At 38.9% G+C, this 18195-nt stretch overlaps 1 protein-coding gene across 1 annotated transcript in view; it reads left to right on the top strand.

Moving 5' to 3' along the window:
* Positions 1 to 17944, top strand: part of HOOK1 (hook microtubule tethering protein 1) — a 56089-nt gene extending 38145 nt beyond the window's left edge. The window contains exons 18-22 of the mRNA XM_075002241.1: positions 8501 to 8583; positions 9592 to 9692; positions 10020 to 10121; positions 11363 to 11431; positions 14035 to 17944. Of these exons, the coding sequence (XP_074858342.1) occupies positions 8501 to 8583; positions 9592 to 9692; positions 10020 to 10121; positions 11363 to 11431; positions 14035 to 14202 (523 nt within the window). The 3' untranslated portion in view covers positions 14203 to 17944. The remainder of the gene's footprint in view (positions 1 to 8500; positions 8584 to 9591; positions 9693 to 10019; positions 10122 to 11362; positions 11432 to 14034) is intronic.
* The last annotated feature ends 251 nt before the right edge of the window (positions 17945 to 18195 follow it).

An 18195-nucleotide genomic window follows, 5' to 3' on the forward strand; every position in this document is an offset into this window, starting at 1 on the left:
CTGCAGAAGGTTATAAAACGGAAGCTACAACTATTTGAACATATTTACAGAATGAACGACGAATGAAAAATCAAGACCCTAGTATTTGGCATAACGGATATTTTGAATAGGAGAGGCAGACCCCACAGAGAATGGATAGATGATGTAGTAGATTGCTGTGGAGCTAGTCTACAGAAACTAAGCCACTCTGCACTGGATAGGGAAAGATGGAAGGAAATAGTGAGAGAGGCATCAGACACCAACGGGCACTGAGCCCCCGGTTATTGATGATGATGATGATGATAAGCATTCATGAGCAGCAGCTCACTTTGTCAGATGCATGAAGTGAAGAATCAGATAGCAGTGGGAGAGAGAAATTCATCCATCTCTGTGAGTACTACATCAGCGTTAATGAGACTAATTCAGTCAGGAAGGATGTGGCCCACTTCCAATAGTGATAGGAAGGTGAGAATACCTACGGGGGAAAATTACTTACTGTAATGAGAGAAGCATTCCCAGTCCTTATTCACACCCATTCTGATGGTGTCAAATTTGCTTTTTTTTGTTTGTTTGTTTTTTGTTAATAGATGGTAACTTTCAAGTCTATAATGATGTATCCAGGGAGATTAAAGTGCTCACCTGTTGGTTTTCGGATGTTGCCATTCTTGGTGTCTGATTTGTGCCCAATCATTCTTTTTCATAGATAATCCGGTTTGTCCAGTGTACATGTCAGAGTGGCATTGCTGGCACATGAAGACACATCACATTAGTAGATGTGTAGGTGAACAAGTCCTTGTTAGTATGGCTGATGTGGATAAAGCCTATAATTGTATCACTAAGGTAGATATGTGGACAGAGTTGGCGATAGGGTTTGTTGCAAGAATTGGTTCCTGGGTTAGTGTTTCTGTTGTAGAGGTGTGTGGTTGGCAGTGCATATGTTTCTCATGTTGGGGAGCTCTCTGTAAGCAAAGGCTGGCCTTCTTTCCAAGGTCTGTAAGAACAAGAGATCATCGTGTAAGTTTGTAGATCCTTGATGATGTGTTGGAGAGGGGTTAGCTGGGGGATATAGGTAATGGCCAGTGGCATTCACTGTTCTGAGATTCCTTGAAAAGCAGTGTGTTAGGCAAACATGGTGAATGCACATGTTCTCCTTCAAGTGTTGTTTATATTGATCCCCCAGTTTTTCAGCATACATGTGTAAGTTTCAACATTCTGAAAATCAGTGTCTGAGTCTGGAACTAGCCTCACTGATTGGAAGGCTGCATGCCTTTGTTTAAGCTTGCACCAAACCACCCTGCCTTCCCATCATCAGAGACTCTTTAGCTATTGTAGGCTACGTCTACACATGAAGCCAACATCGAAATAGCTTATTTCGATGTAGCAACATCGAAATAGGCTATTTCGATGAATAACATCTACACGTCCTCCAGGGCTGGCAACGTCGATGTTCAACTTCGACGTTGCGTGGCACCACATCGAAATAGGTGCTGCGAGGGTACGTCTACACGCCAAAGTAGCACACATCGAAATAAGGGTGCCAGGCACAGCTGCAGACAGGGTCACAGGGAGGACTCAACAGCAAGCCGCTCCCTTAAAGGGCCCCTCCCAGACACAGTTGCACTAAACAACACAAGATACACAGAGCTGACAACTGGTTGCAGACCCTGTGCCTGCAGCATGGATCCCCAGCTGCCGCAGAAGCAGCCAGAAGCCCTGGGCTAAGGGCTGCTGCCCACGGTGACCAGAGAGCCCCGCAGGGGCTGGAGAGAGAGCATCTCTCAACCCCCCAGCTGATGGCCGCCATGGAGGACCCAGCAATTTCGACGTTGCGGGACGTGGATCGTCTACACGGTCCCTACTTCGACGTTGAACGTCGAAGTAGGGCGCTATTCTGATCCCCTCATGAGGTTAGCGACTTCGACGTCTCGCCGCCTAACGTCGAAGTTAACTTCGAAATAGCGCCCGATGCGTGTAGCCGCGACGGGCGCTATTTCGAAGTTAGTGCCGCTACTTTGAAGTAGCGTGCACGTGTAGACACAGCTGTAATGTTATAGTTACAGTTGTCCTTTGAGTGGTTGTGCATGTATACAGGCCACTGAAGGTCCATTTGTGCCCAATGTATATGAGTCCAAGACTCTTACTGGCAGTACTAGCAGGTTGTGCTGGCACCTGTAACATCCTTGCATGCAGAGCCAAGGGCAAAAGATCCTGGTCACTGCCTCTGTCGTAGTTCTTCTTACCACTCATGACCAGAGTTGGAGTTCCCCATTACTCCTGAGCTTCAGTTTAACTAACTTTACTGAAAAACAAAAATCTTTGTGTATATAGTTTTTAGAGATTTTAGTATTAGTTAGTATTGACTAATTTATAAATTCACTTTCATAAATGATCTACAGGAAAGGGTAAGTAGTGAGGTGTTAAAGTTGTGGATGGTACTAAACTGTTCAAAATAGTAGAGACGAAAGCAGAGTGTGAAGAACTTCAAAAAGATCTCACCAAACTGAGTGACTGGGCAACAAAAAGGCAAATGAAGTTTTTAATGTGGATAAGTGTAAAGTAATGCACATTGAAAAAAATAACCCCAAGTATACATTCAATATGATGGGGGATAATTTAGCTACAGCTAATCAGGAAAGAGATCTTGGGGTTATCGTGGGTAGTTCTCTGGAAACATCCACACAGTGGCAACAGCAGTCAAAAAAGCAAGTAGGATGTTAGGAATTATTTAAAAAAGGGATAGAAAGTAAAACAAAGAATATTTTACTGCCCCTTTATAAAACTATGATACGCCCACATCTTGAATACTGCTTACAGATGTGGTCTCCTTACCTCAAAAAAGATATTTTGGCATTAGAAATGGTTCAGAAAAGGGCAACTAAAATGATCAGGGGTTTGGAACGGGTCCCATAAGAGGAGAGGTTAAAGAGACTGTGACTTTTCAGTTTAGAAAAGAGGAGATAGAGATATATAAAATCATGAGTGGTGTGGAGAGAGTAAAGAAAGAAAAGTCATTTACTTGTTCCCATAATGTAAGAACTAGAGGACACCAAATGAAATTAATGAGTAGCAGATTTAAAACTAATAGAAAGTTCTTTTTCACACAGCACACAGTCAACAGAGGAGGTTGTGAAGGCTAGGAATATAAGATAGTTCCATGAATTTATCTAGCTCTTCTTTGAGGTTAGGTCCATAAAAGGCTATTAGCCAGTGGGTAGGAATGGTGTCCCTGGACTCAGTTTGTCAGAGGCTGGAGATGGATGGCAAGAGACAAGTTGTTTGAACATTGTCTTCAGTCTTCAGTGCCCCTCTGGGGCACCTGGCAGTGGCCACTGTCAGCAGACAGGACGCTGAGCTAGAGGGACCTTTGGTCTGACCCAGTAATGGCCATTCTTATGCTCTTATGTTGTTAAACTGTAGTTGGTTATGAGAGTAGTGTAGATAGCTCATTCATTGGTGCTCGGCATCTTTCATTGTGTAGAGATCCCCAGGGTTTAAACACTGTATTACTTGCCAGGCCATGACCCCTGTGAATGGTAGGAACACAAGTTGCCTAATTTGTTTAGGCCAGGGATATGTTAAGGACAAATGTTTCATTTATACCTCTTTTCCTCTGAGAATAAAGAAGTAAAGGGACTTCTGTCTAAAGGTATGTTTATTTGAAATGTAGAGTTCTTCCATGTGTTTCTGGTTGCTCCCTTCCCAAAGCTGAAATCAGGACAAAAATGATGTTGTCTTGTGGCCTTCTCAAAGCCTTCAAAGCAGTCCTTATCTTCAGAGGCTGACAGACAGTCCAGGTCAGATGAGAGTAAGGGTTTGGTTATAAACATCTGCATTGACCAGTGCTGTCTGAGGCAGCTCCAACAGAGGCATTAAGTCTGGTGGCTTCACCTTCTATACCAGTATATCTACAACACTGGCACTGTTGGGTCCTGTGCCACTTGCATGTTCTGAGAAGTGCTTATCTCCAGTGAGGGTACTGTTGATGTCCCTGCTGCAAAAGAACTCGTGTTCCTCCCTCTGCTGGACTTTTTGTCACTATATGCTACTGATTGCAGTAGCTTCAACTTCAGCACCATTTATTTTCACTATACTGTCAACACATTGTTTCCAGCACAACTGCTAACACGTGCTACATCATTCAGCATTCCATGGTCACTTGCCCTGGCCATATTGACCCCCTTGAACTGCCCTGAGAGCACCCTCTACTACACAGTGTAGGAGCAAGTGACCTTCCCCAAGGCCTGTATCTATCAGGGAACATTATCTTCCAGTTCATCAGCTGTACCTAATTTTGAACCAGAAGAGGTAACGTAATCTAGGGAGGAATCTACACGTCTTTGTTTTCACATTCTTCTTCCCCTGATGAGTTCATAATTACTGAGTCATCTTCACAACTGCCTGGAGACTACAAAGTCTTTCAGGACCTCACAAGATTTACAGTTAGGACTACAGCTAAAATTGTGCATGACAATCTGCAAAAGCTTTAAATATTCTATAAGTTCCAGACCTGAAAAGTGTTTTCCTTCCCATTAATGAAGCCCTGTTAGATCCCACTGTAACCTTTTGGCAAACCCCAGCTTCTTTTCTGCCCACTACCATGGACGTAGACAGGTGGTGTCAAGTTCCCGAGCAGGAATTTTTTTTTTTTCCCCCCACCAACCCTGTCCCTGACTTCTTGGTAAACATGACAGTGATCACCAAAGTCCTACCTTGAAAGACAAAGAATGTAAGAGACTCAAATTTACCACTACAGATCTTTAAATATGGGTGTCAAATTAGCAAGCATTATTGTCCAGATATGTAAAAGTACTGGCAAGATTTGCAAGTTACCTAAATAATACAAGGATTGGTTTCTGGCAGTAGTCTCAGAAGGGCCTGTCTTAAAGTGGCCATTGGTATATCAGATACCACTTTGCACTCATGGCTTGCAGACAGATCAATGAGGCAGTCTTGTTTACAGGCTTGGGCATCCCAAGAGAGCCGAATAATGCAGTCATAGATCTTCCATGTGAAGATTCTAAAGTATTTGCTTGAATGATTGATTAATTATGCCATGTACACCTTAAAGACACTGAAGTAACTGTGTCTTCTCTGGGAGTTTTATGTTCCAGTAACAAAAAGAAAATAAATCAAACCTCAGATATTCTATTGATTTTCATTCTACCAGTTCAGACTTCAGGATCATTCAAAGGAGAGATCTAAACTACTTAGATGTTGGGCTGCAATTTCATCATTTGCAAGCTGTTCTCACCATTCTGCATTTAAACAGTCATTTTGATATTTGGATCAAGGACAGCACAACAACTACATCTGATGTAGAAACAGCACCTCCTTTTAAAAATGCCTCTTTTGCCATGCATGGGCTGAAATTGCATCATACAAATAGGAGCTCAGCACTGTGAATAAGGGATATATTATCCATTTTACTTCCCTCCTTCAACCCTTCTTCCCTGTGACTTTTCAGGAAATCATCTCACAAAGCTCTTTTACTTCAGGAAGTCATCTCTTTTTGGAATTGGGAACAATAAAGGAAGGTTCCTTATCAATATAATGGGAAAGGTGTCTGTTCCCATCACATACTGATTTCCAGAAATCAAAGTGGTCTAAGGCCCATTTTGGATTTGAGAAAACAGGCCACTCTAATCAAGAAAATCAAATTTGGGATAATCACCCTTGCATCTGTTATCCCTTCTCCAGTGGTTGGTATGCTGACCTTAATTTTCCGAGTGCTTACTTTCACATAGCATCAGATCTGGACCATAGAAAGTGTCTTCAGTTTGTAGATGCAATAGTCTCTGACAGGATACAGCACTACCCTCAGGTCTGTCCTCAGCTCAACAGCATTTACCAAATGTATGACAATGGTAACAGTCCATCATTGTCATTCCAGAATTCAAATATATCTCAACCTAGATGACTGGTTAATCCAAGAAACTTCAAAGGGCTGTATCCAGAATGGTATTGTTACAGAATATATCCTTGCACTCAGACTCTATACATCTTTTACTAATCTTTGTATGGGCTGTAGTATATCATTTGAAAATTCATAATTTTGGGACAGTATTGTCCTGATAGAATGTGTGGTGATACAGTTCCCCTCTATGATGTTAAAAATACATGTTCAGATTCATGAAGAGCCAGCTGGTCAAACAGACCTGTCATGAACAAAGGAATGTATGTTTGCCCTAATTTGCATCTAAGCTGTAGACGGAATCATCCGGCTAGAAAGGAAACATAGGGAGCTCAGACAGGTGAAGAACATCAGGGCTCATCCTTCCACACAGACTATATCAGTTCTCAGTTGGTTATGTTTTTCATGAGAGACTGGAACTATGACAAGGAGGATCAAACACCCCAGTGGCCCGTCTCCTTATTCTCCACATTTGAGAAGACAAAAGGAAACAGCCAGAGACTCTAGGGGAGGAGGAGAAACTTTTGCTAGATCGTAGCGGAGCTTACCATTTGTGTGCAATCTGCTGGAGCATATGGTGAGACAGTTTGCTTTGCAACTAAGATTCTTAAGTAGATACTAGCAAGCATTTTATCCTTATTTTTCTTCTAAGCTGTTCTGGCTTTTTGCCACATTATTTATACCAACTTAAAATTTCTCTTTGTAATAAATAAACTTCTTTTGCTGTTTTATCTGATTCAGTGCATTTTACATTGAAGTGGCTGGGGATCTGTGTAAGGTAATGATGTGCTCTATTTGTTCCCTTAAAGGAAGAATGGACTTAAATATAAGAATACCATCTAGGAGAGAGCTGGGCAGCACTGAACTTATATATCTGGGGGAAGGTCCCAGATCAGATAACCGAGGCTGGTAAACACCAGGATGTAGCTAGCAATTTTTAGTTACACACAGACACTCAGATTATGTCTTTCTGCTGGAAGGCTGTGAGCAGCCCAGGTGGGAGCTACTACACCAAGGCATTGTGAAACACCCAGCATCTCAGGGCAGGGATGACACAGCCTCCCACTAGTCTGAATTGTGCCCCATTATGTCACAGGTATTGTCATCAGAGGTCTGCTCTGTTGTCTGCGGCTCAACTTAAATGTAAAGAAATCTCTATTATTATCAGCATGCAAACTTAATTTCATGGGGTAGATCTTGAGGGCACAACTGCTATGTATTTTCTCCCAATGGACAGATTTCAGTTCCTAGACATTCTTTTATGTAACCATCGTCCATTCAGAGGGCAACAATGTGTTCTTGCCTCCATCTCTTGAGGCACATGGCCTCATGCACATATTTAATTCAATATGCCCAACTTCACTGCAGATCTTATTCTTCAGGTGTTCATTTCATGCATCCCAAGGTTCACTCATTTCTCCCAGTACCTTTTGATGGCCATCTTGGGAATCAGTGCTACCGGCTTGCACTCTTCCTCCAGTGGCATCTTGTCCCCTCAAGTCTCTAGTCTTATCTGTTGCTCCACTTTTTCCCAGATCTGTAGCCTCCTGTTGGTGGTTTGGCACTCCACTAAGTTCCTCCCTTCTGGGGAATTCAGCCTGTCCAGAGCGGCTGGCTGGCATCTCCAATGTCCTTGTCTACTTCTCAGTGCCTGGTAGAAGAACCCAGGCCAGCCCTCTACACTGAGTTCCAGCCCTGTGAGCCTATAACATTCAGCCTTAGTCCATGGAGAGTCCTACCAGCTGTTTCCCTGGGCGGCTTCTTACATATCAGGTTTCTCCCTTCCCTGGGTTTGCCACTCTCCAACTCCCTCCATCCAGTGAGCAACTACAGATGACTACCCTGCAGCCTTTCCCAGCAGCAGCTGCTCCTGTCTGTGAGCAGCTACCAGATTTATACAGCATATTCCACCATTCCTGCACAGGTGAGCCTGTACTTTAATAGCTGCTTCCAGCCTAAAGCGTCCCTGCTCATAGACTAATCAGCTGATTGGCCCACCCGGCCTAACTCCTCTCTCGCTGGGCTGGTGTGGGGAACATATGCCATCACAACAGTGCAGTATGCCCCTTTTTATTCTCTGCTTCAAGCACAAAGATGGCAGACTTGCGTGTGCTGCCTGCTCTTACTGCTCGCAAAAAGTCTCTAACTTGAGTGCATTGGGTGCACCAGTGCCTACAATGGAATGTGTATGTGCGCAATGCATTTCAAAGTACAGCAGGTTCTGTACAGATGAAAAATTGTCCATTTTTGCAGGACTGTGTTTATCTTTTGTAACCGTGACTTTTTTTGTCACAGACATCCTGAAAAACTCCTTTCAGTCTACACAGTCCCTGTCCAAAGGGGAGAGCCTGTTTTTGTGTAAGTCTGGGGTTAGGTAGACCTTTTTTCAAAAGTGTCTCAGCCCAGGGTTGGTGACTATTCACTTTTTTACACTTTTTTTAATTTAGATTTGAGTGAATAGCTTGACATTTAAACGACAAAAAACCCTCTTACCCATATTATTTTTCAATATATTTATTATCATACTGAAGACTTTTTAAGTTTTCAGTTGCCAGAGGTGTAAAATGCTAACATTAGCCTAACCTCTGAGTCCAATCTCTGAATCCATAGGGAAAAGCTAAATGAAGTCCATGATGAATTACAGAAAAAAGAGGCACTTTTTGCAGAGCTCCAGCCAGATGCAACTCAAAACTGTAAGTATGGTCGTAAGGTTACATAATATTTGCTCCTGAAGTACCAGAGAAGATGAGTGCGTGCGTGCGTGCGCACACGCACGCGCACACGCACGCACATTACAATCTGTCTTGGTTGGGACCTTTAGTGCTACTGAAATATAAATGATTTCTTGGAAATAACATCTCTGCTGCTTTATCATTTGTCTCTCTTTACATTATACTGAAATATTTACATGGTCTGGAGCTCTTCAGGAGCCTAAAGCATTATATCCTAAATACAATACTCCTGGAGGGTATTTTGTGCCACAAATTGAAAAATTCTGTACCAAAACATAAAAGATTCTGTGCAGAATATTTTAAAATTCTTCAAATTTTATTTGTCAAAATAACATGACATAATGATGACAGTTTCAATTATTTTGGTAATTTATTTCAAAATAGCTGTCAACAAGCATTTCTAACAGGTGCAAACCAAATCCCTCCAGGAGTAAAGAGATAGAGAAACCCCAGTAACAAACCAGTTCCTGCCTTTCTGACCCTTTCCCTCTCTTATCGCAAGCCTAGCTAGTTGGCCAGACACTTACCCTTTCCCCAGAGCCCAGCTGCAATCTCCCTTTTCGTTCACCCTCAGTACACCCAAACTCCCTACTTCTCCAGCCCAGCGCTGCCTCCCTTGGCCAAGCACTTGTACCATCTCCCACTCTCCTCCACGCAACCACCCACCCCCCGCCCTCAAGCCTAGCTCTGGGCCTCCTTCCCCTTGCCCAGAAACCTACCCTCCAAGCCCTCAGAGACCCAGAGGGAGAACCTGGCTAATACTTGGTCCTGGGCTCATGCAGTGTTTCCTGCATGCTGTCCTCTCCTTCCCTCGGGGCTGCCCTTTACCCCAGCTCGGACTTCTGTGTGGTGAGCTGGGCTTTGCCATGTCCATCCCCCAGTGGAATTCAGCAGCACTGCAAAATATCTGATGAAGCTTAAAAAATACCTGGTCCCATCATTTTGATGTTTTTTTTTTTTCCTAAATAGCTCAAAAGATTGATGAGCTGGAAGCAGCTTTGCGTAAAAAAGACGAAGACATGAAAGCAATGGAAGAAAGGTATAAAATGTACCTGGAGAAAGCAAGAAATGTGAGTGGTATATTTCAATACAAATAGTCTTTTCTCTCTTTCCCTTTACCCTACTTCTGTGAATGAGTGATGCTGACAGACTTCTCAAATATTCTGTATTAAAAGTGATTTTAAGCCAAATTCCATGAATACCGAAAGTTGCATGCAGCAGAGTTCAGTCTGTAACCCCAAGTATGAAAAGCTGTTTTGACACTTCCATACTAACTGGCATCTGCTGTCATATTGCTACTACTGTGTCCTTTATTTGGACTTCACTGTTGCATGTTTCATTTCCATCCAAGATGAGGGATTGCTAAAGATGCAATATCATACATTTTCTTTATACAGGTCATAAAAACCTTAGACCCCAAACTAAATCCAGCATCAGCAGAAATTATGTCACTGAGAAAGCAGATAATAGAGAGAGACAAAAAAATTGAAGCACTGGAGGTAAAACTTCTTGTTTTTCTTTTAAAATTTCTATTGTCTGCCATAAGTGAAACTTGTGTATAAGATGCTGCTAAGAGTCTCTTATTCAGTTGCCTTCATTTTACTTGAATTGCATAACCCATCAAAGTACATACATTTTACCTTCGTTTGCTTACGTTCTGTCAGAGGCAAATGTGTCCGCTCTTCTTGCATATACATATTACAGAAGATGTTTATTTTTAATGCAAAATGTTTTATTTCTCGGGGCGGGGGGGGGATTTAAATTAAACTGCAGTTTAACTGTAGTTCTAACAATGCACTACGGCAGCATTTCCCAAAGTATGGTTCACAGCCCAGTACCGGTCCTTTGTGTGTGGGGGGCGGAAATACCAGTCCTTAGAAAATATACAGATTATCACTATGTACTATTGTTATTGTGACTAAATAATAAACAGAGAAAATATATTCATTTTTCATTTTTATATGCATTTATATAAAAAAAGGTTCTGAGAAAAACTGGGTCCCAGCTATATAAAGTTTGGGAAACCCTGCACTGCAGTAACTGGTAATCTGTATACCAAGCATTATTGAGTGCAATGTTTGATTTTTTTTAATTAATTTAGTCTGTCATGTGTAATGAGTTATATATATTTGATAGAGATTTATTAGAACAGTATTACAGAACCTAAAATATTATGTAGAGAATACTAAAAATGATGGTCCTAGTGATAGCTACCTGAATAAATAACAACATTTCTGAGCAGAATTCTTAAATTTTCACAGGCACATTCTGCATTTGTTATGCACTCAAATTCCCATTCATTTTTCTGCATACTGACAATAGACTAGGACCCAAGATTATTAAATCAGTGGCGACAATTACTCATTTCTGGCTGCTAATGCAGTGGATTTATCACCTTCTGAAATATTTACCCTGAATATTATATATCCATAAAAAGCGTGCTTTTTTTAGTGATGCATTATTTAAAAATGTTACCAGTCTTATGAACGGTGTTTCCTTTTCTTTCAGTATTTTATTATAATAATAATAAACAATTTAATCACTTTGATAGTCACTTTAGAATATACATATAATTGTTTTACACTTCTAGTTGCAGCATTTGTATATCACTCTACTGGGCATTTACCTCAGTTAAGTCCTCTAATGAAAATGGATTCAGATAAAGTTGATATAATTAGCTACACTTCGCAGAAATGTTGAGTTGTTAAGATTCCCTTATCTGTTTAATCTTTCCTTTTAGAGTGAATGTAAGATTGCCAAGTTGCGTGATTATGAAGAAAAGCTAATTGTATCTGCATGGTATAACAAGGTGAGTCAAAACAATCCATTTGTCTGTCAGTATGGTCATTAGAAAGTCAGAAGTACTCAGGGTGAGCTTATAAACAATTTAAAACTATAATTTCTTGTCATCTTAATATATTCCATACTTACAACCTGTGCCATCTGTTTCATTTGATTACTACTGTAGTGTTTTTTAAGACCTGAATTACTTGGGAAAGCCTAATTCTCTAGTTAGGTTTGAACAGACATCGAGAACTTAAGCTAAAATAGACAGTCTCTCTGAAGCAATAACACATATGCTACTCAGGGCTATTAACACTGCCTAATGTTAAGGTTGCCTGACAGTTCCCCATGAGAAACTAGTATTTTCAGTTGTATAATAAGCTTTTTTTGGTTTGTTTTTTTCCAAATTTTATTCATTGGGACTCAAATTGTGTATTCTTAGAGTCTGCGTCTATCAAAACAAGCAGTCCTGTAGCACCTTAAAGACTTAGGTGCTATAGGATTGCTTCTTCTTTTTGTGATGCTACAGACTAATACGGCTATCCCTCTGAGACTATCAGTTAGAACAGTTCATCCCTTTCTAAGAACACGTTTGCTTTAGTCTTTGTTAAAAGTGTTCAGATACCCAACACAAACAATATTGACAATGAGCCAAAATAAAGAAATGGGCTAAAGAATACTTAAGTATATAAGTCAGCTAGGCCTGATGAAATTATCCCAGGATACTTAAGGAATGAACTGAATCAGTCTGAGAACAATTATCAATTATCTTTGAGAATTCATGGAGAACAGGTGAAGTCTGAAGAAGGGCAAGCACAGATATTATTTTTAAAAAGGGAAATAAATTAACCCACGAAATTATGTACCAGTGACCCTAAGTGAATACCTTGAAAGATCCTTGAACAAATTTTTACGCAGTCATTTCATAAGCAGCTAGAAAATGATAGGTTATAACGAATAGCCAGTATGACCATCAAGAACAAATAATGCCACATTTGTTTAATTTCCTTCTTAGGCAGGGTTAATAGCTTTGCTGATTGTAGGCTGGGAGGGGGTTGGGGGAGAGCTGTAGATATCATATTTCTTGACTTTTAGCAAGGCTTTTACGATAATCCCACTTAATATTTCTATAAACAAACTAGGGAATATGGCATAGATGAAATTTATAAAGTTGCACAGCTGAGTGAAAAATCATACTGGGTGGTTTGCTGTCAGTCTGGGAGAGTGCATCTGGTGGAGTTCTATAGGAATTGGTCCTGACTCTGACACTAGTCAGTATTTTCATTAATTACTTGGAAAACTGAGTACTTATAAAATCTGTAGAGGGATTGCAAGGATTTAGGAGGGTAGACAGGATTAGAATTTAAAGCTTCCTTGACATATTTAAGAATTGGTCTGAAATATACAACACTAAATACAGTAAAGACAAATGCAAGGAACTATGCTTAAGAGAGGAAAACTTCCAAATGGAAAATAATGTGCTAGGCAATAAAACTCCTGAAAAGTGTGAGTGTTACAGTGGGTCACAAATTGAATAAGAGTCAACAATGCAATGTGGTTACAAAATATCATTCTGAAGTGCTAATACCATTCTGAAGTCTATTAACCAGAGAGGAATTTGTAGACATAGGAGGTAATTGTCCCTCTCTACTTAGCAGCCAACCAGAGTGTTGAGTGCCATTTTGTCTACCACAGGATGTGGACAAACTGGTGAGAGTTCAGAAGAGAGCAACAAAAATGATAAGATACAGAAAATCTACTCTTTGAAGAAAAGTTAAAAGAGCTGGGCTTGTTAGTCTTGAGAAAAGATCATTGAAGGAGGACCTGATCAGTCTTCAAATATGTTTAGGACGAATGTAAAGAGGATGATGATCCATTGTTTCCCATATGCACTTAAGGCAGGACGAAAAGTAAATAGATTAATCTGCAGCAAGGAAATTTAGATTAGATATTAGGAAAATACTATCTAACTATAAGATTAGCTAAGCACTGTTGTAAGCTTCCAACAGACTTGTGGAATTCCTGTCATTGGAGTTGTTAAGAACAGGTTGGACAAACACCAGTGGGGGGACAATCTAGCTATACTCCGACCTACCTGAGCATAGGGGAATCAATTTCATGATTTTTCAAAGCCCTTTCCAGCCCTACATGTCTATAATTCAGTGTTTTGCATTGTTTACCCCTCCTCAAAATCTAACTTTTGAGAGGCTCTGGTGCCCTCAAGCTTTGGAGCAGGGTATTGAACTTTGGCACGGGGGTAGCCTTTGAATTAGGGAGTATGCCTTTTTCTGTCTCCGAAAATTCCTCAAATTTGGCTCCATTAAAAGACTTTGAAATGATTCAGTTCTCATGTGCTCAGTAGAGAAGACTTAAGGGTTCAGAGATTTTTAGGTGCTAAAGATTGTCTTCATTGAGCATGCTCAGTACCCTCACAGTTCCTTCATATGGTGAGGGAAAGGAAAGAGGTGGATCAGGTCAGAGAGCCTATGGGTAGTGAGAGAGAAGAAACTTGACTGAAAGGCAGGTATGGAGAGGGTTGGGAAAAGAAATTGGGACATGCAGTTTAAAACTTCAGCTGCTTTTGATGAGGTGGAAGAGATCTAATTTGCATATTTGATTTCTTCCCAGGGCCTTGCATTCCAGAAGCTCAGTATGGAATCCAGATTGATGGGCAGCAATGCCTGCAAGGACCCTGGGTCATGCCCTCCTGGACGCTCCTTCCTGGCACAGCAACGACACGTCACCAATGCCAGAAGGAGTCTCGCTATTAAAGTACCTAATGCGACATCAGATTAAACCACAAAGGAAGCATTTACACTAAAGTGGCCTTAACATATTTTTTAGCTTCCATTGCAACTATATGACAAAGGAAGAGATCATGATGCTGGGTCTCAGCTATTTTAGCATCAGAATTTATTGAATATACAATGGTAAATTAAATTGGTGAATGGTTTATAAAAATCATGAACACATGTAGTTCTGCTAAGAACTGTTGCACCAGCAACCTTTTCTAAAAAGCCACCCCTAAATGGAAGTATATTGGAGTAACTGAAGTATGTGTTTACAAGCACAGCTTTAAAGGTTTATGTGTCTTCATAGTATAGTGTATATAAATTAAAAATTGGCAATATGTATTATATTTAATATTTTCAGTCTGGAATTGACTGGCTTTTATAACAGAAGAACAGTTTTTTATAGAAAACATTGGAAAACTGATTACAATAAGTATTTTTGCTGGATCCGTTATAACTTAAAGAAAACTCAGTCCTTTGGCTAAAAGAGTCCATAGTTTTAAAATGCATTTTTGAATCAAGAGGATGATGGCATACTGAAACAGTTTGGTGATTTAAGGACTTAACTTTTAAGACAGTCAGTAAGTATATCACTAGCTCAGTCAAGAAGCAGAAGTTTTGAATCTACTTCAAATGGTAGCTACCTAATTTGTTAAATTGTGTGTGTTTAATTCTTAAGGAAAAACCTGCCATCAGGGTGCTAAATTCACTAAAGCCAAAAAGCCAGTCTGTTTGAATTAATGTCTTAGTCAATACTGTTACAAAAGTCTTTTAAAATATAGTTGTATTATATAATTTTTATCCCAGTCTTTGGGAAGAGTAATTCCTAATATTTATTCAGTTCAGTTAAACAGCTTTGCACAAAGCAGTCACTCTTTTAGTTTGTACTAATCACATCAAGAAGACAGATTAGTGGAGAGATCTTTGCACATAGTTAGTATCATAAATTGTTTGGCATGGCAAAAATAAAGGTTCAAAATGTCTGGTATCCTAGACGTCGAAAAATGAACATAGCTTAGTGGACGCGTGTGAAATTTTAACTATATCATTACATTTATTAACCTTAATTTGGGATAGTGCAAATTATGTACTATAAGTATTTTATGACTTCTAAACTAATCTTTGTCATTTTGGATGATGTAAGCATTATACCTGGATGTACAGATCTCTTTCCTTAAAACAGCGTATTAGATCATATTAACATTATCATTGATAAAAATTTGTTTCACATCTATCCATACAATACTTCAGTTGACATTTGTGTACAAAATGTTTATTTTTACCTCAAAAACATACAAAAAATCACTGTTTAACAGAAAGTCCAAAAATATTTTTATCTTTATAAGCTGCCTTGACAGGTTTGTCACATAAGTAGTAAAATAACACAGAGAATAAAATCACAGCAGACTTAAAAGAAATCTAATCTAACAAACTAAGGCAAAGATGTGAGGCTATCATACGTATCTGTAGCCCGATACAGTAAACATGTTTGTTCTTGGATTGAAACAATATTTGTATCTTTTCAATATTAAAGCCATATTAATTTGAGAGCTGGACTCAGTTTTGCTTGCACAATTTAAAAATAGATCTTTTTGAGTTTGTAATGAAATATGTTTTGAATAGTCTTGTTTTTCATTAGATACTTCACAAGCCTCTAAATAAGGCTTATCTTTTTATATCTTGCTATCCTAAAGTTCTGAGAGTTCTGGAACTTGACCTTCTGCATGATTCTTCGGGATGTGTGTGTCCACTTGCGGAGTTTGTGTTTCTTCAAAAAGTGTTTTGCTCTCTATACAGTATTATAAATTTAGGCAATCAATTTGATTTCCTTTTTAAAATGTGTATCAATAGAGAGAGCTTTATTTGAACTCTCATTATATACTACACTTATTTGTAATAAATATTCTAAATGATTTGTTATTTTATCTTTCAAGTTCTCTCCTGCGGAATTCTGTGCTTTTGTTGATGTCTTACTGATGCAGTGATATTGCTGGGTTGTGTTTTTGTGTGTTTCCTAAGCTTTAATTGTCTCCTAATATTATTGAATGTGTTGGGTGGGGGTGCAACTTTTGCAGATATCTTAGCATGACTAATTTTTTAAAAGTTTTTGTATTTCACTATGTTCTTTGTCAAAGGTGGGACAGAATTATCATTAATAGCATTGAATAGGAGATTTCCCCCTGTAAATGCAATTTCACAAGCACAGTAATTCTCGGGCTTTCTTTTGGAAGCACTCATCTAGAATATAGTCCTAATGGATTCTGTCATACTTTAAGACTTCAGTGGTGCAATGCTGATAACAGAAGGGTAGGAAATAGAACCTTATTACTAACGCATCTCAAAATTGCAGACACCAGTTCCAAAGAACTTGAGTAAATCCCTTTTTTACTTGGCTGAGGCTATGTACTCTTAAGTAGCAGTAAATACTTAGTAGTTAAGGACAGCTTGGATGTTCAGGGAAGGTTTATCTGTACCAGGTGGTTCCAGAATGGCCATCACTATGCATTTAATTGTCAGAGAAATTTTACTTAGAATTATTGGAACTGGAATAATGTTGGAAAATAGTAACTTTCTAATAAAGCTGGTAATATAGAGTATGTAACTTCTTTAGCATCTATTCAGGACTAGTCAGTAGTTGTGGAAGGACTATATTCACAGGTCTGGTTAAATTTGGAGCTCCACTTATGGGTGAGGAATTGATCAACAGACCTCAGTGTTTTATCACAAGCCATTGACGAAGTTTTCATTTCCACTTGTTTTAAGGTGGTATGTAATAAAAGATGCAATAGGATTAAATTTTTGAGCATGTTTTTATAATCTTTATTGATGACATGCTCTTTAGAAAAGTACTGAATTATTTAGCTACAAATTACTGATCTATATGCAGTTGGTATTGTGTGGCAGATTTACTTAGTGTGGATAATTTGGGTAATACAGAGTTTGGGCCTGTTTCCAGTTGCACGATAAATCTAACTTGTGTTCAGATGTGCCAGCTATAAATGCATACGTATTATTAAATAATTGACTACTCCTGTATTTTTCCAGTGCAGCTAATACTGTTGGAAAGTAGTAGCTTTCTAATAAAGCTGGTAATATAGATTCAACGCTGAAAGAAAAAATGCCCTTTGTTCCATATGTTGTAAATTACTAGAAGGTTATTTCATTGATGAGTTTGAGGATAGAGATTCCAGCTAGTATGAGACCATTACATTTAATTTATAATAAGATGATATATGACTGTTCTGCTGGTTTCCATTAATAATCTTCATTTGGATGATTGGATTTCTGCCATTCCTAGGTGTTTCAGGCAGTTTTAATACACCTGTATTTTAAAAGATTAAGAAATATTCAGATAAATTACTGAAAATTTAACTTGATATTGATTTTTCTTAACGATAATTATTGATAAGTATTCTATTTTCTATTGTAAACATTACTTGGTGACAACTATAGTAGAAGCAATACTAATGCTTTATTTAAGCAATCATAAATTAGGAATTTTGTAAAACAACAAATGCTACTTAGTTATTGATGTCCTATAAAATAACTTTCCCAAGCCTTTTACTTTTCTTTCCTTTAGTCTTGCCAGTTTGAGATTTAAAGTGTATCAACGTCTGCATCTTCTGTTTAAAAATAAATATAAAGTCTGTGTTATCACATAGAACTGGAAAACATTGCACTAATTTTTAAATTAATTTTCTCTGGAAAAATATTCTTGTATATTCACATAAAGGTTTTTAAATGAATTCAGTGGTCTCTTTATTTTAACTACTGCATTTTAGTAGTCCTCCTACTGTAAACAATTTTGTAGTAAGAGCTGGGTTTAACCCTAAGTTTGTATATTGTACTGATCAGCACCTTTTAGTTATTGTTATAATTATTGTGCCAAAAATGTTTGAAACTTACAAGCTATAGGTTAAATTGACCTCAAGTTTCTTATTGTTACCATCAAAGTTCTACTTAACTGAATTCTTCCTACTTTTCTGCTCTTATTTCC

Source organism: Carettochelys insculpta, chromosome 9, assembly GCF_033958435.1.
Source record: "Carettochelys insculpta isolate YL-2023 chromosome 9, ASM3395843v1, whole genome shotgun sequence".
Lineage (NCBI taxonomy): Eukaryota > Metazoa > Chordata > Testudines > Carettochelyidae > Carettochelys > Carettochelys insculpta.